This window comes from Neophocaena asiaeorientalis, unplaced genomic scaffold, assembly GCF_003031525.2.
Source record: "Neophocaena asiaeorientalis asiaeorientalis breed wild unplaced genomic scaffold, Neophocaena_asiaeorientalis_V1.1 scaffold332, whole genome shotgun sequence".
NCBI classification, from domain to species: Eukaryota; Metazoa; Chordata; class Mammalia; order Artiodactyla; family Phocoenidae; genus Neophocaena; species Neophocaena asiaeorientalis.
In genome coordinates, this window is record NW_020173111.1 from 3364627 (window position 1) to 3388840 (window position 24214).

Here is a 24214-nt window from a genome sequence, read left to right on the forward strand (position 1 = left end):
TCTCTTCTGTGTATGTTTGAAAATTTTCGTAAAGAGAGTTATTTATAACAGGCATATAGGGATGATTGAGCATCTTTTAGACAAACTTTTGAGGCGTTTTATGTCATTGATACGTAAGGTTCAAAAATGTAAGGGGACAATCTAAAACCTAAGTGGAAATTAAGGGGAAAAAATGCTACAATTTTAGAACATTTTTCAGTTTCCCGTTGTGAGTAATGGAATTTACTCCTTGGAGTGTAATTGGCATCATTTTATTTGATCAGAAAATCACACAAAATATTTTTGTGATTGTTAGCATATTTGCAGGCTTTTAGAGACTGATATTCTTTTCTGTCATAATACATCATGAATAGATGAAAAATATATTCCTTTTTAAAAATATTCTCTTTCACATATATGGACACATGCACACACACACAACTCCTAGAATTCCTTCCACCCCTGCCACTAATGAAATGTGCATGAGTGTGTGTGTTTCACATTTAAAGGCAGGTCAATTAAAGAGTTGTTTTATCATTATAGCTTTTTTGTTAATCAGGTAATGCTGAAAATTCTCTTTCAAATTTAGATGTTTATATATGTTGGGAAGGTCCAATAATATTAAAGAAACAAAACCAGCAGACACGAAGATCCTGCATACACACACACACACACACACACACACACACACATATACACACACATATACATATAATTAAGCAGAAAGCAATTTATAATGCATTTCCACTTTGTGACTATTTTTTTTTTTTAACCACTTAAAGTTTTAGAGTCTAAAACAGAACCTTTGAACTCATCACTTGAAATTCATCACTGTGATGCCTGCAGTTTGGGGTCTATTTTCAAGTGACGATATTATCTATGGTGGCAATAAAAGAGAAATGGCTCCAGGGAAATGGCTCTAAAAGTCATATTTTTTACATGTGCCCCAAAGATATTAATAACACCTAACATTTGTATGCTTCATGGTTCATAAAAAGCTATTTCTCTGCCTGTCTTATGTAATTGTCACACATTTACTCCCAATCTTTCATTCGTTCAACTAATATTTACTCTGTGGTACTATATACCAGATTTAGGGTTAAGTGCTGAATGTAAAGTCACGTGACCCTGTGAGTCAGGGAGCAGCCACAAGTTAAAAGTAAGTTCCAGAAATCGTAAGCAGCTCGTCCAAGGTTTTATAATGAATAAATGGTAAAACTGAGATGTGAAAATAAAATTCATGATCAGCAAAATGACCGTACACCTCATACCTTCAACTATCCTCAGTTTGTGAGAACTGTGTCAATGGCTTTTTCCTTTCAGGAAAGCTTTTATATATCCCTGGTTGGTGACTGCTGCTACAGGTTTTATATCTAATCACCATGTCCAGGAAATACATGCTGTGTTCAATACAAAGTGTTTACTTCTTTGATTATGATTATTTTTAAGTTAAAAAGGAGCGTATTATCAAACCACAGTTGCTTATAGTAGCCAAATTTGAAATAATCTTTAGGAAACCAGGAAAAGGTTTCCATGCCTACTTTAGATAAAAAAAAGCCTTCCTTGCAGACTTATTAAACACCAAACGTATTATTAAGAAACTTAGAGACTCTCTTCAGGCAAAAATATTTTAAAAACTTGGCAGGTATTATCCACTGCCCAACCGGACTGAAGAACAGTCTTGGCTTATTCAGCTGAGTAGATGCAGAAGGAATGATCCTCCGTGCTTTCTGTTGTCAAGTCATGATACAGTTTTCTGGGTGTCTTCTGCCCTAAAAATGAAAAATAGGCATGCTTACTAAAATTGTGTGTGTGTGTGTGTGTGTGTGTGTGTGTGTGTGTGTGTATAATCGACTATGTTCCAGAAGCTACGTTATGCTTGGGGAAAACAAAGATGAATAATGCAGGGAGCCTACCCTCAAGAGGTTTTTGATTTGGTAGAGAAAGATATAAACCTGAACGAGCAGCAGTGTTTTACACATGCCAAATTAAATGTCTATATGGTAGATGCACACAGGAAGAGATTGGAATCGACTTGCGATTTTTTTATCACTTGTTTAATGTCTATTTTGCTATCAGAAAGAAAATTCTTTGAGGGCTAGAACTGTGTGGGAATAAATGTGTCCATTTTATTCCCTGTTTAAATCTTTCATGGATAGCACAATACCTGGTAGATAGCACTTATGTTTCAAATTAATTTTGAAAGTATTTCAGGAAAGGTTGGATGAATTAACTGAATGAATGTATTAAAACATTAATTAATGGTAAGGTCTCTCTATGGGAACTTGGGGCAGGGGACGTGGATAAAGAGATCAGGAAAGATTCTATGAAAATGATTAAGTGGGGAAAATGGGAAGCCAGTCAGGACAGAAGGATCAGTATAAGCAAATCTAGGAAGGTGTGAAAGGTCTCAACCCTTTCTGAGTAGTCCTGTAAGTGGAAATAGAGATGTGTATATTTAGGTCATGATTTTGGATAGCATTTTGTGCTAAGGAGTTTGGACTTTATCCTATAGGTGGACATATGGAAGATTAACATGAAAAAGTTTGCATTATAGGAAGATCTATAGGCAATAGAAATCCATATAAAATACCTTTAATGTCCAGTCCCAATGGAAGAATTGATACCTATCTAAGAAAAATGAATTTAGGATAGTTACTCAATCTTCCTCTGGGGTAGTCTAGCCCTAAACTGTTTTATCCCTTTGCTTCTGTAGCAAGTACAAATGGATATTCTATTTTAGAGCCATTCATATGCATTGTTTTTACACTCAACTCCTCGGTAGCGAGGACTGATTCCTTGTATGACTCCTTAGATAGATTTATCTGTAGACATTTATGGCACATATGGTCTTTAACACATCTTTGAAGGACGCAGTTTCTAGTGTCTCGGTTAAATTTACTTAGTATCGATTAGTAAGTGATTCAGGCTCCATGAAAGCACTCTTCAAATTGTCACAATTTTAGTTCCTTGAATCTTGAGTTAGAAAAAGCTCAGCCCCAAGCCATTTCCCCCGTAAATCCTTCATCCACAGTAGGGACGTTCTCCTCCCAGCTGATGCCTGGAGCCCTGTAAACAGATACCTACCCAGTTATATACAGCTTTCCCTTTGATACTGGGACACATTTATTTCTACTAACTCAGTTACTGCATTTTGGGAATTCTTTCAGTCTCTAGCCCAGGTAATATATGCTTAGAAACAGCATACAGGAAATTGACCTATGTTTTCTTGACCTGAGTTTGGGTTCAGTTTGGGGGTGCATATGCGTTTGCTTCCTTGGTGGAGGATTGTAAGTGGATACTGGGGAAAATCCTGATGTTTTTCATTATAAGATTCCTCACTCTGGTTCCCCCTCCATTTGTTTTTAGGGCAGGTAACATGAGCTCCATGTGAAATTAGAGTTATACCTGGGACTAGGACTTGAAATTCTCTCTTGTTTTTTGATTTTTCAAGCAGGCTGGCTAGTTATATCTAAATATGGAAATTATGGGACTCTATTCTCTCTTAAAAGAGGAAAAGGTTGTGCTCTCACTCTTAAATCCTTTAGAATTTCATTAATGTAAGGAATCTTAAGAAGTTTTCTTGTCTATCTGTCTGCATGTATTTAATAATTTGATCAGCAGATAATGAATTGTGTGCTTCTCTCAGACAATTTGCTGGGCCACTGGGGTGGATGCTGGGCAAAGGTGAATATGACCCAGCTCCCGACTCCAATCAAATCAAATTCTCCTAATAGTGGAGAAGAACATGGACACGCATTATGGAAATTTAATGAGATTTAGCTGGTCCCCTATTGATGGACATTGATAAATTATGGTACATGATAATTATGCTACAATACTGAGCAGCATTTCAAAAGGATGATATGTGCTGACTCTTCATATATAATTAAACAAACAATAAAACCCACATTCTGAGTGTCCCCTTTGGAATTAAAAAAAAAAAGAACCAGATAACTGGAAGATGGATTAGTAGGTATATATTTATGCATTTTCCTGGAAGGAATTATAATAAAATGGGGGGAGTTGAGAAGGGGTCTTATACTTTTTGTTTTTAACCTTTGTATAATTTGAATTTACTACCAAGAATGTCCTTCTTTTGTTTATGTGTTTATTGATTTTTAATATCAAAGGGATATCTGTACTATAAGATTATTGCTGTATATTTTTTCTTCTTTGTGCCTCTTTCTAATAAAAAGTGCCATGTTACATAGAGTGTGTAGTAATCTATAAAGATTACATATAGTATGCAAAGAGGTCTATCAGGGGCAAGTACAGCACATGGAAATACGAGGGAGGGGAGGAGGAAGACAAGACCAGATATGGTCCATCTTGGTCAGTAAATAAGATTCTCCTTGTTTTAAAGACTCTTTATCTTAGAAACATTTTCCTTTGATGTTTTGCCTTCCAACTACACAAGCTTCCACAATCTGTTGTTGGACAGGTAAGTCAGCCAGTTGTAGATTAGTCAGTTGGTGCTTCTTGGAAGTACCGGTGCTTTGCACTTTCTTGGTGTCTTCACTCAGCACAGATGAGGTTTCAGTCAGAAGGAACCAATTGTACCTCCAACATGTACATTGTGTCTCATCTACGTGAATCATCAACTTTCTCTCTTATGTTATTCCCCTAAACAAGGTTTGGTTTTTCTTCTAAGAGTAAATTTTTCTATATGAAAAGAATTATCAGAGAATTGTTACAAATAAGAAAAAGATGGTGCCTTGCTTGTTTGTTTCCTTTTTTTTTAATTTAAAAAAAAATTTTAATTGAAGTACAGTTGATTTACAATGTTGTTAATTTCTGCTGTACAGCAAAGTGATTCGGTTGTGCATATATATATATTTTTTTCCATATTCTTTTCCATGATGGTTTATCATAGGATATTGAATATAGTTCACTGCACTATACAGGAGGACCTTGTTGTTCACCCATTCTATATATAAAAGCTTACATCTGCTAACCCCAACCTGCCACTCCATCCCTCCTCCAACGCCCTCCCCCTTAGCAACCACCAGTCTGTTTGTTTTAATACTTGAAACAGAGAGGTGAGCTTGAGATAATTACTTAGCCATAGTATGATTTATCAAAAAAAACACCATACTATGTTTTTTCTCTCTTTCTTTCTAGGCAAACAGCTGTTCTGCTTTTGTTGTCACTCTGGAGCATTTTCTTTTTCTGTCAGCCTGCTTCCCATAGTAAAGAATTTTATTTGCAACTAAATATAAGCACTAATCCATTTCAGAAAGATAAAATTAGGAGTGTACATGCAAGTTACACTTTCTTTAAGTGTTATTAACTTTTTATTTGTTTCCACCATTTTACATTTCTTTGGCCTAAATGATAGGAGTACACATGTGTCTGACATTTGTAAATATTACCTATGGTAAGTCAGAAAGAGAAAAACAAATACTGTATGCTAACACATATATATGGAATCTAAGAAAAAAAGGTCATGAAGAACCTAGGAGCAAGACGGGAATAAAGACACAGACCTACTAGAGAATGGACTTGAGGATATGGGGAGGGGGAAGGGTAAGCTGTGACAAAGTGAGAGAGTGGCATGGACATATATACACTACCAAACGTAAAATAGATAGCTAGTGGGAAGTAGCCTCATAGCACAGGGAGATCAGCTCGGTGCTTTGTGACCATCTAGAGGGGTGGGGTAGGGAGGGTGGGAGGGAGGGAGATGCAAGAGGGAAGAGATATTGGGAACATATGTATATGTATAACTGATTCACTTTGTTACAAAGCAGAAACTAACGCACCATTGTAAAGCAATTATACTCCAATAAAGATGTTTAAAAATAATAAAAAAATAAAATGTGAAAATATATATATATATATTACCCATGTAATTTGTTTATTCTGTTAAAAAAAACTGTTATTAGAATGGCAGTACAAATCATTTTAGCAGATCTCATTGAATGCTTGGTTTTCACTTCTAATTCTAACCTGTGCTCAGAGAACCACAGTAATCATATCTTAGTGAATATTCAGTCTTTTTGCTCCATCCCAAAGTTATGGCTCAAGCACAAGAACTGCCCAAAACTCATTTCTTTTTACCTCTGATGGGGAAGGTGGAAGGTAAGCAGTTGGAGAGAGTGTTTGATTAGAAATTCAGAATACGCGGTTCTGGGTATGATGTTTCTATTAGCTACCACAATTTAGCCGGCAATTCATCGAACTTTTATTTTCTTTATTGGCAAAGTAAAGAGTTTAAATTAAATACATTTTAAGATCAAACAATAGACAGGGACTATAGGCCTTCCAGGATGGAAGTTTAGTACAACTAAGAACTGTCCAAATAACTATACCTCATTTAGTATGCAAAACATAGTTAAATGGTAAACAGGCTATAGAAGTTGAAAGGAAATGGAACCAAATAGCCCACTTTGCTATATGCAAAAGGCTTTCTAACTCCAAAATATAATAATTCAGTGTTGTAACCTTCAAGTAATGTTTGTCATGTCAGTTGTGGTCTAGATTTGGGACTTGCTGTTTCTACATCTAGGAAGATATGTAGCTATAGATATACACGTACATATATGCATATGAACTTTATCATTACAAAGCATATGAGGGAGAGAAAATAGCAAATCATTTGCATACGAATCAGAGGAATTCATCTGCAAACTTTCCTGGATATAACAGCAAGTATTTTATTTTATTTTATTTTTCTACTGCAAAGCACTTTATTTTTTTTTAATTAATTTTTATTGGAGTATAGTTGATTTACAATGTTGTATTAGTTTCTGCTATACAGCAAAGTGAATCGGTTATACATATATCCATTCTAAAAGAATTTTTAGATTCTTTTCCCATACAGGTCATTACAGAGTATTGAATAGAGTTCCCTGTGCTGTACAGTAGGTCCTTATTAGTTGTCTATTTTATATATAGTAGTGTGTATATGTCAATCCCAATCTCTCAGTTTATCCCTGTCCCCCCTTCCCCCCTTGCTAACCATAAGTTTGTTTTCTGCATCTAACTGCAAGTATTTTAAAGGTAGTATTAAAAAAATAAGGACATGGGTTCTAACATAGAGTTAGAACCAGACTTATATCCATAACTTGTACATCATTATTATATATCCCATATCAGTACAGGCTACTTCTGTCTACATATGAAGGAATTAGGGATCCTGATCAGGTAGAAGACAGCAGGAAGCTTAAGGACTATGGAGAATTATAGTAAGGGCTGAAAGTCCAAATACACTGTTGTGTCAACTTAAAGAAAAACACACAACATAGGAGTTGTTAAAGTTTTATTCAGGGACCTTACTGAGGACTGTGGCCTGGAAGACAGCCTCTCAGAAGCTCTGAGGGAATTGTTCCAAAAAGGTAGTGGAGAAACTAGCTTACATATGATTTTTGGCCTGGGAATATGTGCAGTCAAGCATACACCTTGATAAAAAATTACTGCTAGTCACAAAGAACAAATATCTTAAGTTAATGATTTTGGTGCTTTTCTATCAATGGGAGGAAGCAAGAATCGGGGCTCATTAAAATTCTCCCTGACCTCTACATCTAACTGTCTAAGGGGCCTGTTTGTCCAAAGCACAGAGCGCCGCATCCTGTTTTTCATCCCAGATTCCCCTGACGGTACCCTGTTGGTGACAGCAGTGGCTAAGGACCTAGGGCTGAGGGCTGAGCCAGGCTCTTTGTTCTTTGTTCTCAGCTCTAGTGCTGGCAGTTTTCATCTGGAATTCTAAAAGTGTTTCAACTACATCCTATCATTGTATCCATCTCATTTATTAATATTTTCATTTAGCAAACATTTGATAGAAGCCTGCTTTTAGCCAGACTTGGTATTAGTCCTTCCTGTGCTCAGGTCATAATCTGGCACTTGGCATGGAGAGAACCATGCATGTGAACTGTGATGTTTCCAAACTCTGTGGTGTTGGACGTGATTTCTAAGCTAGAGGATGTTCTATGGCTATTATGCTAGAGGCAGACATCCATTCTCTGTTCCCCAAATACCGATCCATATTTCTATTATGACAGCCATTGCCATCCATTAGAGTATTCCTTTTACTTGTCTTTTTCCCTCTAGACTGACCGCTTTTTCAGGTACAGAGTCCAGGGTAGTGAAACATATACGTATACTGAATAGCTTTCAGTTTTCTTTTATTAATGAACGAATGTGTTAAAAATGTTTCTAAGTTTAACATCTTTTGATTAGTATCGTTTTTGAATTCATTAGTATGAACAGCTTTTTATTTTGCGATACGCGGGCCTCTCACTGTTGCGGCCTCTCCCGTTGCGGAGCACAGGCTCCAGACGCGCAGGCTCAGCGGCCATGGCTCACGGGCCCAGCCGCTCTGCGGCATGTGGGATCTTCCCGGACTGGGGCACGAACCCGTATCCCCTGCATCGGCAGGCGGACTCTCAACCACTGCGCCACCAGGGAAGCCCTGAACAGCTTTTTAATGTACAAGTCACCCTGAATATCACAGGGACAGTTTAATTAAAAACTAATTCATATCCATACCTGAAAAAAAAGATAGTTTCTAGATTAAAATTTTATCCTATTTTATCTTAGTTCTTGAAAATTTTTAAAATTTGTTTTCATCTCATCCCTCTACTCTCACACAAAGATTTTTTTAAGCTCGCCCCCAATAAACTGCTTCTGTTGTCATTAGCTTACTCTCTCTACCAGCTCCTCCCACTGTACTTTTTTTTTTCTGAAGTAAGATTTATAATCTATCTGAGGTGAGAAATTTTAAAATTTAATATTTAAAACATCAGACTTGGGCTTCCCTGGTGGCGCAGTGATTGAGAGTCTGCCTGCTAATGCAGGGGACGTGGGTTCGTGCCCCGGTCCGGGAAGATCCCACATGCCGCGGAGCGGCTGGGCCCGTGAGCCATGGCCGCTGAGCCTGTGCGTCTGGAGAGACCACAGCAGTAAGAGGCCTGCGTACTGAAAAAAAAAAAAAAAAATCAGACTTGTAAGTTATGATAATAAAGAGATATTTTTTAAAAAGCATCACTACAAATCCAATATAAATACTAGAAGAATTTAAATAAACTGAATGCTAATTTAAAATGTTCAACTTCTCTAAGGGACAGCAGGAATTCTCCTATTAATACATATTAGCTGAAATGTATGTCAGTATCTACTTATAAGATACGATGTTAGAAACATTTTTAGTGAATCATAAAACTGGACTTGTGTTAAGTTTTAAATAAATATCAGTATATAGTGTTTTACATTAATTTTGCTAAGCAAAATACTTGTCGTCTGTTCATTTGCTTAAGATAGCAAATCCTGTAAACCATTAGATTATTTTATCAGTTTATGCATCCGATGTTTTATGTTTTGTGCAGCGTTTGGAAGACTAGAAATAATCCACTAAGCAAGCAAATTGTAATTACTTCTTCATAATTGCCATGCAACTTTATTGCCATGCATTGTTATAATTATATTTTAAATATTCCCCATTTACATGAGAGACCATAATGTCTTCTAGCACATTACAAACTGTGGCTTATAACTGCATCTCACTTCCACAAAGGCCTTTTCTTCATTTAGCCTCTATTTCAACTACTGTTAAAAGAGACTAAACAAAATCAATTGGCATCATAATACTGCAATAAGGAAATTGTAGACAATATAATATTTCTGTGCTACTGAAATCGTCTCATTATTCAGAGGATTCATGTTTAACATCTAAGGTATATTCCTCCTTCCTTAAGGATTCAGTCATAACTACATCAGTGCTTCTCAAACTTCAATGCGTACAGGAATCACCTTGGGATCTGCTGCAAATACAGATTTTAATTCAGTATATCTGGGAAAGAGCCCTCGACTCTGCATTTCTAACAGGCTCCCATGTGCTGATACCACTGCTGCTGGTCCTTGGGCCACACTGAATAGCAACACTGTCAAGTATTATGTATATCTATGTGCAAAATGCTGTTAGCAATTTTCACACCCACACACAAACTTCACCCAGAACTCTGCTATAATCACTTTCCACCTTCAAGCCTGGAAATTACTTATTATTGTTAGAAGACTTAACAGAAACTGTTACCAAAATCAACTTCCGCTGTTCACCACTCAGAAGCCAATACTCAAGAGACAAGTGTTGGTTGAAAAGAAAAGATTGCTTTATTCAGGAGACCAGTAACGTGGGGAGAAGGTAGACTCGTGTCCAAGAACCAACTCCCAAGTTTCTGCTCAACCATGAAAGTTTTTAAAGGAAGAATCATTTGGGGAGGGGGTCAGAGTCTTTGTTATCTTCCTCTGTGTATAGACCTTCTTCTGATTGGTTGGTGGTGAGGTAGCAAGGGTGGTATCCAGGAATTTTGTGCTTGACCCGAAGTTATCATCCTGGGGCCTTAGTTCCTGCAGAAGAACTCAGAGCTATATTGTTCCGTATATTCCTTAAGGAGGTACCAGGACCCTGCCCCAGGGCGGCTGCACTAGTGGTTCTTGCCTGCTCCTCCTTTGTTTCTGCATTCTCTCCTCTCCCTGATTAGCAACTCTTTGAATCTACCCTTTGGAACTCAGGGAAGGTCAAGGAGGCTGAATGAAGCCTATTTCCTACGAAGAAGAAATGGGGGACACGGAAAGGATTTGTACCCAGGAGGGCCCCACAGGGTCCTTCTTGGTTTCAAAACATCATTGAACCTGTGAAAAAAATCTGCCAAGTAAGCATTAGGGAATTTCACTCTGAAGTGACATGGGGTAGTAAGAGACAGCTTCCAGAAGAATGTGACATTTGAGCTACATTCTGAAGGTTGATTAGTAGTTTGCCAGATGGAGGGTATGGGTCCAGGGGGCGGGGTAGGAGGGAGATGCAAAAGGAAATTTCAGGCAGGAGGAAAGGCATTTAGAGGTGAGGGGACTGTAAACCACTGGGGGAGAGGAGGAGACTGATGAAAGGTAAGATTAAGGGCACAAATTCTTATCTTCTAATTGAGGAGTTGAGATTTTATCCTGCAGGTGTTTAGAAATTACATGAGGACTAGAAGATTATATAAATCTAACTAATTTACTAATGTTTTCTCTTCCACTCTGAATAAAATAGTCCCTTGGGAAACTAACAATCAGAATGACACGCCTGCAATTCAAGGGTAATATTACGGATATTCCATCTTATTCTAATGACACTTTTGAACATTTGTTTCTGGGGTTTTATTTTTTTAATTCATTTAGCGAAACATTGTGGCCCTATCTTCTTTACCATCATAATCATCTTCAAATTAAGAAAGTAACAGGAGATGTTTCAACTTAGCAATGCCAATAAATACAAATAGGTCATTGTCAACATCCATAGCCTGACAGTTTATGAAGATCCTTGAATATCAGGGTGGCTAATATTTGAAGCCTCTAAGACACTGTAAAACACAATTTGCAATGATATCTCAGTTGAAAGCTAAGAAAGTCTCACCCCATGACTTTTTAAATGTCCCCTAGTGTTAAAAACAATTTTTTGAAAGTTCTCTTTTCAGTAATGGCAAACTTCAAGATAGGCTTAAAATCCAGAATCTCCTGGTCTATCTATATTTGATCCTTGGCAAGCTAGACTATTGTTATCTGGTAATATTTGTTTCAGGGATGCTTCTGCACAATTTTTTATGCTAGTGGGTAAAAGAAATCTTAAGGTTAATCGTTCATTCAGTCTTTTCATTTCCTGCCAGTACTGTTCCCCAATTCTATAGCTTCCAAGGTTTCACCAAAAAAAGACTTTTAAATGTATATATACACACATAAACATATGTATAGTAGGAGAGGAAAAATAATTTTCTCTCTACTCTTGTAGGTCTTGACTGAGACACCCCCTGTAATAAATGACAGATTAACAAGAGAAAAACAAACAGGCGTTTAATAGCATGTATACTTCCTATATACCTGACAGGCACTCAGAAAAACTGAGCCCCTCACTCAGCAGTCATTCATGGCAAAAGACAAGGATACAGGGAAGGGTGAAGAATTAGGACCACATGTGGGAGATCATGAATTGGGCAGCATCCCAGCCAGCAGAGAGAATGGAGCTACCAGGAGCTGTATAAAATAAAAGACTTTTATATGCAGAAAAGAGTGGGACAAGAAAGGCATACTAGCAAAAAGTGGATTGGTTGTGACAAGGTCCCTTTCCTTTAGGGGATGCAGGGGGTCTGTCAGGCAGGTTACCTCTCTAGTGCTGACCAAGGGATTCCTGATGGACTGGTTTCAGATTCCATTTCTCAGAGAGGCTGAAACTATAAGTCTCTGTTTGGTGACATGGGGCTTAGCATAAGTGACTTCATTTAGGGCTTGTTGTCTTGTTTTTAACACAAACATAATCGGAAGGGGTTGATTCTTGTCTCTTTACTTCTAAGGCAAGTTCACATTCTGCTTCAACTGATTATTTTTTCAACAATATTTGTTATATTCTTTTATGGTCTGCCAGTACTTTTTTGAAGCCCAGTTAGTTAGAACAGCCGCCAACAGAGTTGAAACTAAAAGGGGGCCAAATGTCTCTCCAGAAGCAAGAGGACTTCAAAAGATATGCATTACAAAGCACTACTGTGACTCACATAATCACTTATTTTTAAAGGGGATTTGCTAATGTAAAATTGGTTTCTTATCTTCCCAGCCCCTAGTGAGCCTTTACTGTGCAAATTCGCTGATGGAGGACAAAAGAAGCGACAGAATCAAAGTAAATACACCCAGAATGGAAGGCCTTGGCCCAGGGAAGGAGAGGTGAGTCCTGACTGACCTGTGCTCAGAAATGTGGCCGCAGACATCCCTCAGGAGGGTGGCAAGACAGACACACGGGGCTGTGAAAGAACCAGGTCCTGTAGAAAACCAGATGGCAAATGAGCAGGCCTATATTGATTTAATCAGAATAAAATTAGTTCAGGAGGAGTATAGGACTTCCAAATTGACCTCAGTTCTGCACTACAGTAAGTCTTCTCTCTTAAACCAAACTTGAATCCTATAATACTCACTGAAAGGCTTAGCCACAAAGAATTGATCCATAATTGTGTCATAGTTATAAAATGGGGGTATGATTACTTAAGAAAATATTTTCAGTGAAAACAATAGTGAGAGTTAAATGTTTGTGTGAAAAAAACAAACAAAAATTTAGATTTATTTCATTCTACTGTTGAGATGTTCCACTTGCACATATATGTGTAGTTACGAAATGCCCATGTGCTCATAAACATGTTGATATGTGTCTTATATATGTATATATCAATATAAAATATAACATTTTCTGTCGGTCAAGAAGAAAGAAAAGCAGACACACACAAGGTTTTGCTTTTCCCAACAAGGAGAAAAGCATTTAACAGTTAATTATCCCTTTACTCTCCTAACACAAAACAGTAGAAAAGCAAGCTTATGGCTCCAGGGCCACTTGGGAATGGATTCCTGTTGGTTATTTTTGTTGTAAGAAGACAAGGAAAAGGTGTCTGGGCTTCCAAGAGGTCTTTTTATTCTTTGTGAAATAGAATGGAGTTGTTTGAATGCCTTGAATAAATGCCATTTTGTACCAAGACCATCATTTCAACAGAAGAGCTTTATTTAGTATTTCTATTCAAAGCATCTACTTCATCCATTTATCATTTAAGAGGCATCCTACTTGATGCAGCATTTTATACTTTCAACACTGAGATTACAGTTGTAAGTAAAGAAAAGAGGGTGGGATTTTTTACTCAGCAAAACCTTTAGCCATTTTTCAGTTTCTAAGACTGTAGTCTGTTTTGAGTATTTCCATGCAGATCTCAAAACCCCTTGTAAAGTGGATAGCTATGTTTGAGTACTGTATAATCTATAACTCATTACCTTAAGGAAAAAGAGAATCACCACTGAACACGTGAAGCTAATTTAAAAAAAAAACCAAGAGTTTCAATATTAGCAAAGTAGTCAGAACAGAAGAGGGCAGGGTGTGACCGTGTGTTTTTAGTGGGCAGTTTGTGATCAGCAGGTAGCCCACTGCCCCCAGAAGAAAGGTGATTTGTGATAGCACTCATTTTCACAATGGTCCCATGCCAGTCATCCATGGTCTAGAAAGACTCATTTGATCTTTCAAAATGTACTTGAGTCAAATGCCCGCTGATTAGAGATTTCTGGATCACAGACCATAACCCCAAAGCCTCAATATTTAACTAGGTAACTTAGCAATGATGACTGAAATTTCAGTTCCTATATTATTACATTCACTGAATAGATACCAATTGCAGCAAGACACCTCACTTGAGTCTACATTTCTTAGAAACCAAACCAATAAACATAAAAGAAATGTAAACTTAGAGCGGCCACCTTGCTACCGTATACAGAATCCAGGGCTCTGGGTTTAGAGCATGATAAAGACCACGTGTACTATTGCCATGGAAGCATTGTGGGGTCAAATTTAGGACCCAGGCACCTTGTAATTTAAATGTAGGTTTTAAAGTATATTCTTAACCTTTGTTTTCAAAAGTTGCTTTTTAAGAGCTGTAGGTTTTCTTGTTGAATATGAAAATCAAGGGACCATCATAAATTTATCTGTGACCAATAAAAACATATTCCAAGTATGCAGATACATTTCAGAGGAAAGAAATCAGGAAAATAGATGGCATGAACTGAAAATACACTTATCAGATATCTTGGTTTTGAGATGAGCATGTTAATTTTTACTCTGTGATTATGTGATTGTGGTCTTAGAAGTAGACACACCAAGAATATTGGAAAGCTTTGCCCATTATTACATATATTTTTTCTTCTATTTCCCCTTGCATAGTACTTGCTAGACTAAATAAAAGTGTATATATTAGTATGGTGTATAAGGTATGACATCATACAAATTAATCCTGTGTAAGCAATTTTTAATCATTTCTTATAAACCAGTCAGTTCTAGTTACTGTATTTCATTGTTTCTAAGACACACATTTTTGTTGCTGTTGTTTTTCCACATTTTGACACTGTTGAAATTGACTCTCATCTTATAATCAATGGCAAGACAGTTTGTATTTTCTCCTGTTAAGTCACCTGGGGGTACTATCTACATTCTCTGCTTTAGGTCTTTGACCGCATAGATCTTATCAATTGAAACTCTAACCAAAGCAAGGACTGTGGGTCAGACTCTTAAAGAGAACTTTTTGCTTCCTTCCCTCACCCAGATTGAGACATGCATCTTCCCTTGAAGTCCATTTCTGGTGGGTGGTTTGGTGTTTTATTTACCTTGTAGCCCTTTGGCATTCCAGCTTTATAAGGAGATCATTTGGGCTGTTTGTTTTTGCTTATTTGTTTTGTTATATAAAATAATGGTAAACCTTTCAATCATCGTTGCCTTAGATAAAATAAAAAATGATAATTTAGATTCTGCTGCTTCACAACCTGAGATCATAGCCCAGAATGAGGCTAATGTTTACTTGTCCTCTCTCTTGAGTCAGGTGAAAAATGATAGTGTGAAAAAGATTTCTGAGACAATGCTTCAGATACAAAACTAGTGGCTTGCAAGCAACTTTGAAGTACCTTAAACATGAAAATTGATAGGCTAATTAAAATTTTAATTTATTATGTGAAGCTGTTTTATTCTGGGTGGCATTTTGATAACAGTTCTTCTAGCATAGTTTGGTGAAATGCTATTACTGAACACGTTATACACATAAATTAGTGTAAATTAGCCAGGTTTTGAAATATAAGTATATTCTGGCAGACATATTTTTGCATAAGTGAAGAATACTGGAATATTTTTAAGTTATTAACTAATCTCTCAAGTGACGCCAAAAGCCATGAGCAGAAGGGCCAAGGATTGGGGCTGTGAGCCCTCTCTTTCCAAGGACTCTATAACAGTCTTACCATTTTGTTTCTTAATGCAGCCTTCCTCAAATTCTTTGGTCTTTGTTTTCCTTTATGCTCTTAAAAATTATTAGTTATTCATTAAAAAAAATAAACCCATCACCTGTTAACAAAAATAGAACTCTTTTATGGAAAGTACTATATTTTTCAAAGCAAAGACTTTTTTTTGAGGAAAGGCACTGTTTTACATTTTTGCCCATCCCTTTAATGTCTGGCTGAGTAGAAGATGACTAGACTTGCATTCAGGCAGACCTCGTTTTACTGCACTTCCCTTTTCTGTACTTGACAGATGTTGTGTCTTTTACAAATTGACGTTTGTGGCAACCCTGCATTGAGCAAGTCTATTGGTGCCATTTTTCTAGCAGCACATTTTCATAATTCTCGCACTATTTCAAAATTTTTCATTATTATTATATTTGTTATAGTGATCTGTGATCAGTGATCTTTGATGTGACTATTGTGATTGTTTTGGGGCATCATGAACTGTGTCCATATAGGATGATGTGTGTGTTCTGACTGCTCCACTCTCTGGCCATTCCCCCATCTCTCTCCCTCTTCTTGGGCCTCCCTGTTTTCTGAGGCAATGCTGAAATTAGGCTGATTAATGGTCTCTAAGTGTTCAAGTGAAAGGAAGAGTCCCACATCCCTCACTTTAAATCAAAAGCTAGAAATAATTAAGCTTAGTGAGGAAGGTATATCAAAAGCCCAGATAGGCTGAAAGTTGGCCAAGTAGTCACTACAAAGGAAAAGTTCTGGAAGGAAATTAGAAGCACTACTCCAGTGAACACATGAATGATAAAAAAGCAGAATAGCCTTATTGCTGATACAGAGACAGTTTTAGTTGTCTGGATAGAAGACCAAACCAGCCACAACATTCCCTTAGGCCAAAGCCTGATCCATAGCCAGGCCCTAACTCTCTTCAATTCTAGGAACGATGAAAGAGGTGAGAAAGCTGCGGAAGAAGAGTCTGAAGCTAGCAGAGGTTTAAGGAAAGACTCCATCTCAGTAACATCAAAGTGCAAAGTGAAGCAGCAAGTGCTGATGTAGAAGTTGCAGCAAGTTCTCCAGAAGGTCTAGATAAGATAATAAAAGTGGCTACACTAAATAACAGATTTTCAGTGTAGATGAAACAGCCTTCTTCGGGAGGAATATGCTATCTAGGACTTTCCCAGCTGGAGGGGAGAAGTCAGTGCCCAGCTTCAAAGTTTCAAAGGACACGCTGACTTTTGTTAGGGGCTAATGCAGCTGGTGACATGAAGTTGAAGCCAAAGTATCCAAGACTGGATACTACAGACATGATGGAAACATATAGACAGACTCCCTACCCCCTTGGAACCTAAAGTGGCAAAGTAGGAGATTAAAAGGAGAACTGAATACAATTTAGGTTGTAGAAATCAAATCACTGACTGTAACTGGCTTCGTACCTACACAACAGTTAAAGAAAGCCAAAGCCAAAATAACAGCAAAAATAATAACAAAAACAGCAGCCGCATGAATATCAGCTCACATTTGTCATGTTACTAACCATTAACTGTTCATTTGATTGATTGGTTGTTTGTTTTTCAGGGTAGGTAGCTGATTTGTCTACATTTAAACCCCACCCCACCCCCAATTCTCCTGAAAGTTGGAAAGCTCTGCTTTGTCACCCATCCCGTAGAGGCATCCATGCTCACGGGTGCTGAGTGGCTCTGAGATAATAAAGTTAAGAGAAGTAACTTGAGCTTTGAGTTGTTATTTAATAAATCTTGAGTCCTCTAATGTGCCCAACTGAGAATAATAATTCTTTCTGAACTTTAAGGAATCATGTGTGTCAAGGTCTGTGATATGCTCAAAATTGTTTGCTTTTGATTGTAATTTACCAGGCACGCTACTCGAGTGGCTAACGGGGTCAAACACTGGAGTTTAAGTCACAAATCCACAGCTTTCAAGCTGAATGACAAACTTTGACCCACGTTTTGTTAATGTTTTTATAAGATCATACCCACAATCGTTATTTGCATTCCAAGCATTATTTGGCACTGAACATTACGTGATTTTCAAATTTCTAGCCAATTTTCCCTTGAAGGTCATGTAATCAAAAAAGCCAAGAGCTGGCAAGGAGAGGGGGACTTGGATGGAGAAGATGAAAGAAAAAGAGAAAAAAGTAAAAGAAAAACATGAACTCTTGTAGATATCAAGGAAAAGATTGAGCTACTGATGAATTACATGGTTGGTGTTTTTAAAGGGAAAGAAGATGAATTATTAACCTACCTATTCTGGCAGATAATGACGTTTACAAAAGTGCTTATACAACCTCCCTGGCTATGAAAAGTACTCCTCATGGTCAAGTACTTTCCAGTATCTTTCAAAACTATTATCTTTGACAGAAGCAGCATTCTGATGCCACAACTGGTGACTTTCTGGATTTAACAAAGAATTAGCAAACGAATTTTCTTACATATTCTACGGACTTCATAGTACTAAATAAGCTTTAAGCTTCTGCATCCTAATCTATTTCAAGGGTGAGGTTACCAAATTCTTCTGTGTAAGGAATTTTTAGAATCCTTATAAATAGTGCTATTAATTTATAAAATTTCCTTTTGTTTAATGAAAGACTCAGACTCACGAAATAATCAGTTTGAAAAAAGGTACAGTTGATCTTTGTTATTCGTGGGAACCAGATTTGTAAATTTATCCCACTTGCTAAAATTTATTTGGTACCAGGATCAATACTCACCGTGTTTTTATGGTCATTTGAAGATGTGCAGAGCAGCAAAAAGTTTGAGTCACCAAACACATACCCCCCAGATGAGGTTGAGCACGTGATGCTTTGCCTTCTTGTTTCAGTTCTTATACTATCAACTAATGTCCTTTCTTTGGTTTATTTAGGGTTACAGGTTTTGTTTGTTCGTGCTTTTCACTGTTTAAAATGGCCCTCAAGTGTAGTGCCGAAGTGTTGTCTAGTGTTTCTATGTGAAAGAAATCTATAATGTGCCTTATGGAAAAAATATGGAAAAGTAAAGATAAGCTTTGTTCAGGCATGACTTAGAGCACTGTTGGTTTTGAGTTCAATGTTAATGAATCAGCAGTATATATTAAATATGGTGTCTTTAGAGAAAAATAGATATAAAACAAGGTTATCTATTGATTAGTTGGTGAAAATGTTGTGACCAGGCAGGAGCCTAACTATATATTTCCTCTAGAAGCAGTGACTCAGTATTCCCTAATTCAGTGTTCATGGTGACTTAATAGAATAGAATTACTTCAGATAACAAGATTCAAGTCTATCTTGTTTTATGATCACTGCCATTGAATGGGATCCAGTCTCTTGGTTAAGTTTATGTCTCTCCCACTGATGTAAAAAATAATGTGCATGGGTATCAAAAGTAACTGTTACCAGTGTATGAGCCAACTGTCTTAATTTGAAGAGTTGTGTTACAGTCTATTGTCAGCCTTTATGGATTTAAAGACATTAGTTCTTACTCTACTCAACCAATATGTGTAAAACTTTCTAAGGAATTTGGAAAAAGCCCTGATCCTGTTTTCATTAATTTAATGAGTCCATGAGTGACCAGTAGACTCGGAATTATTTCATAAAATCCTTAAACATTTGACACAATGTAAAGATTCATGTATCTTCCTTAGCAAGAAAAAGTCATTAGCCTAATACATTGAATTATTTCTACTACATTTATATCATTCTTATTTACACACCTGTTTGCATCTGAGAAGAAGCCATTTTGGCTCTGTAGGACCCAAACTGGGTCACGTTGATATGGACATTATTGATGCTGAAGGGCATGTAGATGTCTGTGGAAGTAACAGCAAACATGCTCCATAAAATCTGGAGAGAAGAGGCTATCACTCCAGTCACAGTTCATAGGGAACCCTAGCAACAGAATATTTTGAGTTTCTTGAAAGCATTTGGCTGTCAGTAGTTGTTACCAATGTTATTGTAAAGCACATGTTTTGAGACATTCTTAGCAGTGAGGAAAACAAGGCACAACTCAAACACGTGGCCCTCTGGCCTGCAGTTGGATCTTTTCTGACTAGTGCATCCTGCTTCCAAACTATTTGATCAGTCACCAGTCAGTGTCCTTCGTGTTAAGTATGAGAAGAACCTGACAGCAGGCCCAGGAATTCATCATTTCTGTTAGCTTGGGAACCCTATTGACTACAATTTTATTTTACAATACTGAACATTAGAAAATTTGTTTCAGAGATACAGAATTGACGTCCTGCCCCAATGAGCCATTAGAGGTAATACTTTGGGGCTTCCCTGGTGGCGCAGTGGTTGGGAGTCTGCCTGCCGATGCAGGGGACGCGGGTATTATCTGAAAATCTTAGTAATAGTTGCATGTAGATTGAGGTTATCTTCAACCATATTCCATGGAAGTAGAAACAGCATCTATATAGTTTGCTACTGTTTCCATTGGATATATCATAGTGCTTGGCAGTTAGTTGTCCAATTATTTTCTTTAATGAGACCTTGGGAAAAAAGTTAAGATGTATCTAGCAACATGGCCAGGTTCTGAAAATAGTCCTTTTAACTTTGAACTGAAGGAGAATCTTTACATATGTGATCTTGAAAAGGGCAATTGGCTGTTATGATACACGACAACATTTGCAGTTAAATGTGTTAGCCAGCCCACCAGATGTAGTGTTTTCATTTCATGTGCTTTGCCTGCAATTTCGAAAGCAGACTCAAGGTGAATGACCCTTCTAATCTCAAAAGAAAGCTTCCCATTGGCAAAAGAACTTGAATTCTTAGTAACTCAGCATGAATGCTTTCTTAGTTAAGTGTTCTTTTTTTTTTTTTTGCGCTACGCGGGCCTCTCACTGTCACGGCCTCTCCCGCTGCGGAGCACAGGCTCCGGACGCACAGGCTCAGCGGCCATGGCTCACGGGCCCAGCCACTCCGCGGCATGTGGGATCTTCCCAGACGACTCTCAACCACTGGGCCACCAGGGGAGCCCAAGTGTTCTTATTTTAAAGCTGCTGGGTCTAATATTTACTAACCTATGATCACTAAAGGTAAATCTTGTAAATTCCTGTAATAGTATAAGTTTGGATAAAATGTGATTGATGACAAGCTCTAGTCCTCTGTCTCCTCTCCATTCCCAAGGAGGAGAATGGGAAAACTTACTTATATTCTTGGGGAGGGGATAGTGTTGGGAGAATTAGGAGGGGCTGAAGGCTGGGAAGATTACATCAAGCAATTACAAGGAGAAAGGCTGATGGTTGATCTCCACGTCTCCTGTATGCCCTTGACCCAGTCTCCATGGATCAGGGCAGCTAAGTGGGGCATCAACAACCTGGGGGATTTCTGGAATTGTGGGCACTGTCTTGGCAACCCACCTGTCACAAGATGCAGGGTCATCCCCATCAATATTTAAGCTGCAGCTTATGACCTCAAGGTAACATCAAACTATAGCTGGGACCTGGCAGAATACGGATCAGTTAGCTAGATACCTGGGACTTTCAGCTGTCTAGCTGCACAGGCTCACCCTGGATGCAACCTCAGCATCTGATATTTTTTACCCTATTTATCCATGTTATGGTGGAGATTAATAGTATATACACTACATCATTGACTCTAAGACACCATCAATTAAAGATAAAGTATTATATTAAATACCACTAAAAAAGCAGAGAAACTTGCCAAACTCTCAAATGCCATCAAGTATACTGTGAGCCCCAATTTCATGGATATAAAAAAGTGAAACAAAACTATGTCTTGGATTGCTGTATGCCTGAAACTAACACAACATTGTTAATCAGCTATACTCCAATATAAAATAAAAAACAAAAAACAAAGCTATGTCTTGGAATCTACAAAGATCAGTCATTTAGACAGAGATAAAAACAGAAGTACCTACATTAAATATGGCAATGTTCTCTTCTTGCTTTTATGATTATCAATCAAGGCTTCATTTAACTTTGGTTTTAATGACAAACTCAGACGAGCACTTTTTTTTCCCCAAGACTTTGAGACCTTTAGCTACATGGTACAATGCTATGATACCTTTTCTTCCGCTTCCTTCTTTTTTTTTTTAATTTTATTTATTTATTTATTTATTTTTATTTTTGGCTGCATTGGGTCTTTGTTGCTGCGCATGGGCTCTCTCTACTTGCAGAGAGCAGGGGCAACTCTTGGCTGTGGTGCCCGGGCTTCTCATTGCGGTGGCTTCTGTTGTGGAGCACAGGCTCTAGGCACACAGGCTTCAGTGGTTGTGGCTTGCAGGCTCTAGAGCGCAGGCTCAGTAGTTGTGGCTCACGGGCTTAGCTGCTCCGCAGCATGTGGGATCTTCCCGGACCAGGGTTTGAACCTGTGTCCCTTGCATTGGCAGGCAGATCTTTAACCACTGCGCCACTAGGGAAGACCCCTGTTTCCTTTTTAACAATGCTTTTTTGTGTGTGCCGCCATAGACTTTCTCAGCCTTCCAGTCTTAATTCTGTCTGCATCTTTTTATCTTGACCTTCTCTATTGTAAGATAAGGGAGAGCATCTCTGTCTGACAAGAATGCTGTAGCGAAAGCCAAAAAAGCAGAAATATCGAGATGACAGAGTTCATAAACAATAGCATAACTCTCCTTGATGTTCTTTTCCCAAACACAAGGAGGCAAATTACCTCTATTCTCTGCCTGTTGTTACTATTTCTTTTTAAAGTGATAAGTCCCCTGCATTTCATTTGCTTGATTCCTGACAAACTCCTGGAGATTTCAAGACGACTTTTAACGATCTCCTCTTCTCTGCACTTGGGGTCAGATGCCTGGGTAAGGAGGGGCCTCGAGTTCCTCCTGGCCTCCCCCTCATGATATGGTTCATGTGCACGGGCTGCCCTGTTACATCGGGAAGGTCTCCCAATGACCCCAACAATCATTTTGCTTCCCCCCATCTCTACTAATCAATCAAGGGCTGAGACATTGTCTTTAGACGTTTGAGTGAGTTCACTTGAAATTGTTTTAAGGAAATTTTGCTAATAAGGAAAATCTAAAACACTCCAATTCCATTTTCAAATACAAATTTGGGAATTCCCTGACAGTCCAGCGGTTGGGGCTCCACATTTCCACTGCATAAAATTTCCATTCCCCACAGTGGAAATATATTCATTTACTAATTCATTGAACAAACATTTACTGAGTCTGTTACATTCCAAGCACTGGTTCGGGAAGAAGCTATACCAAGATGGAAACAGTCAGGAGCCTGGTTAAGAGAGGCATACGCATGGCAAAGTGTGGTCATGTTAGCTCCCATCCTGCGTCATGGGGACAGAGCTAAGAAAGAGGTTAATGCTTTACGGAGAGAGAAATGGCTTTTAGAGGCTATGACATTTAGCCTGAGGCTGGGAGAAGAGCATTGCAATATTCCCTCAGACAATGATACAGAACATTTCCAGCCAAAACCTATAGCAGCAAAGGCCCAGAGGTTAACACTATAGGGCAGGGTGAGTGTATGTCTGAGTTTGGTGAAGGGTGGGGTCTGGAATTGCACAGGAAAGTTGTGGAGGTGAGGAGGTACATACACATTTGATCATGAAGGGCTCTGTAAGCCATGTTTTATCTCAAAGGTGATAAGATGCCACCAATGTGTTCAGATCTGCCTATCATAAGAACACATTTCACAGCATGATGGTATGGTTGGTGGATGGAAAGGAAGGTGCAAGCAAAGGCTGGAGAGGATATTTTTACCAAAGGATAGTAGTAAACACCCAAACAAGAAATGATAACCTAAAAAAAGATACTGATGATACATGAACTTACTAATTTAACTTGGCAATAAGTGTCTGGAACTCAGTATGGATACTTGAGTTTGAGACCAAGATTTGGGCATCACTTGGACATAAACAATAGTTGGGATCAGAAAGTGAATGTCATCGTTGTGTAGAAGGAGAGAGAACGAGGGAAACCCTGGTCCTGAGCACTGGCACCTCAAAGGCAGATCGAGCAAGAAAAAGCCCTCTGAGAGGTCAGAAGAAAACTAGGGGAGAGCCTCACAGAAGCAGAGGGAAAGGAGTTTTGAAGGAAGAAGGGAAAAAAAAAAATCCCTGGTCAAATGATGCAAACTAATCAAATACGATTTGGAATAACAGTGATTTGGGGGTTCAGAAATTATGAAAGTCAGGGAGTGTACTGTAAGCCAGTTCACAGGTTCGTTGGCATCTTTTGGGACAGTTAGCTAGGATTTCTGTCTTATCTTAGGACCATGCAGTATTGGCTCCCTTTTGTAGGCTTTGGACATTTCCTTGTCTCCCGTCTCATTTGTCCCTCATCCTCTCTTTAGAGGAGGGACTGGCTGCACAAAGCCCAAGGAGCATCCCTCCAGCAGGTGAGAGCAGAGACCTGCCTTACATGGTTGACTGCCTCTCCCAGGAGACACAGACCACTCAGTGGTCACGTATCCATGCCAGAGCCATTCCCAGTAAAACCCTACCACTTGCCTCTTCTGAAGGCCAGGAGTTCAGGCTCTCATATCCTCTTCA

At 38.3% G+C, this 24214-nt stretch overlaps 1 protein-coding gene across 4 annotated transcripts in view; it reads left to right on the forward strand.

The window, feature by feature from the left end:
• Positions 1–24214, forward strand: part of RBMS3 (RNA binding motif single stranded interacting protein 3) — a 699814-nt gene that overhangs the window by 573247 nt on the left and 102353 nt on the right. For all 4 annotated transcript variants that reach the window (XM_024743510.1, XM_024743508.1, XM_024743509.1 and 1 more), the window contains exon 7: positions 12563–12669. In XM_024743510.1, the coding sequence (XP_024599278.1) occupies positions 12563–12669 (107 nt within the window). The remainder of the gene's footprint in view (positions 1–12562; positions 12670–24214) is intronic.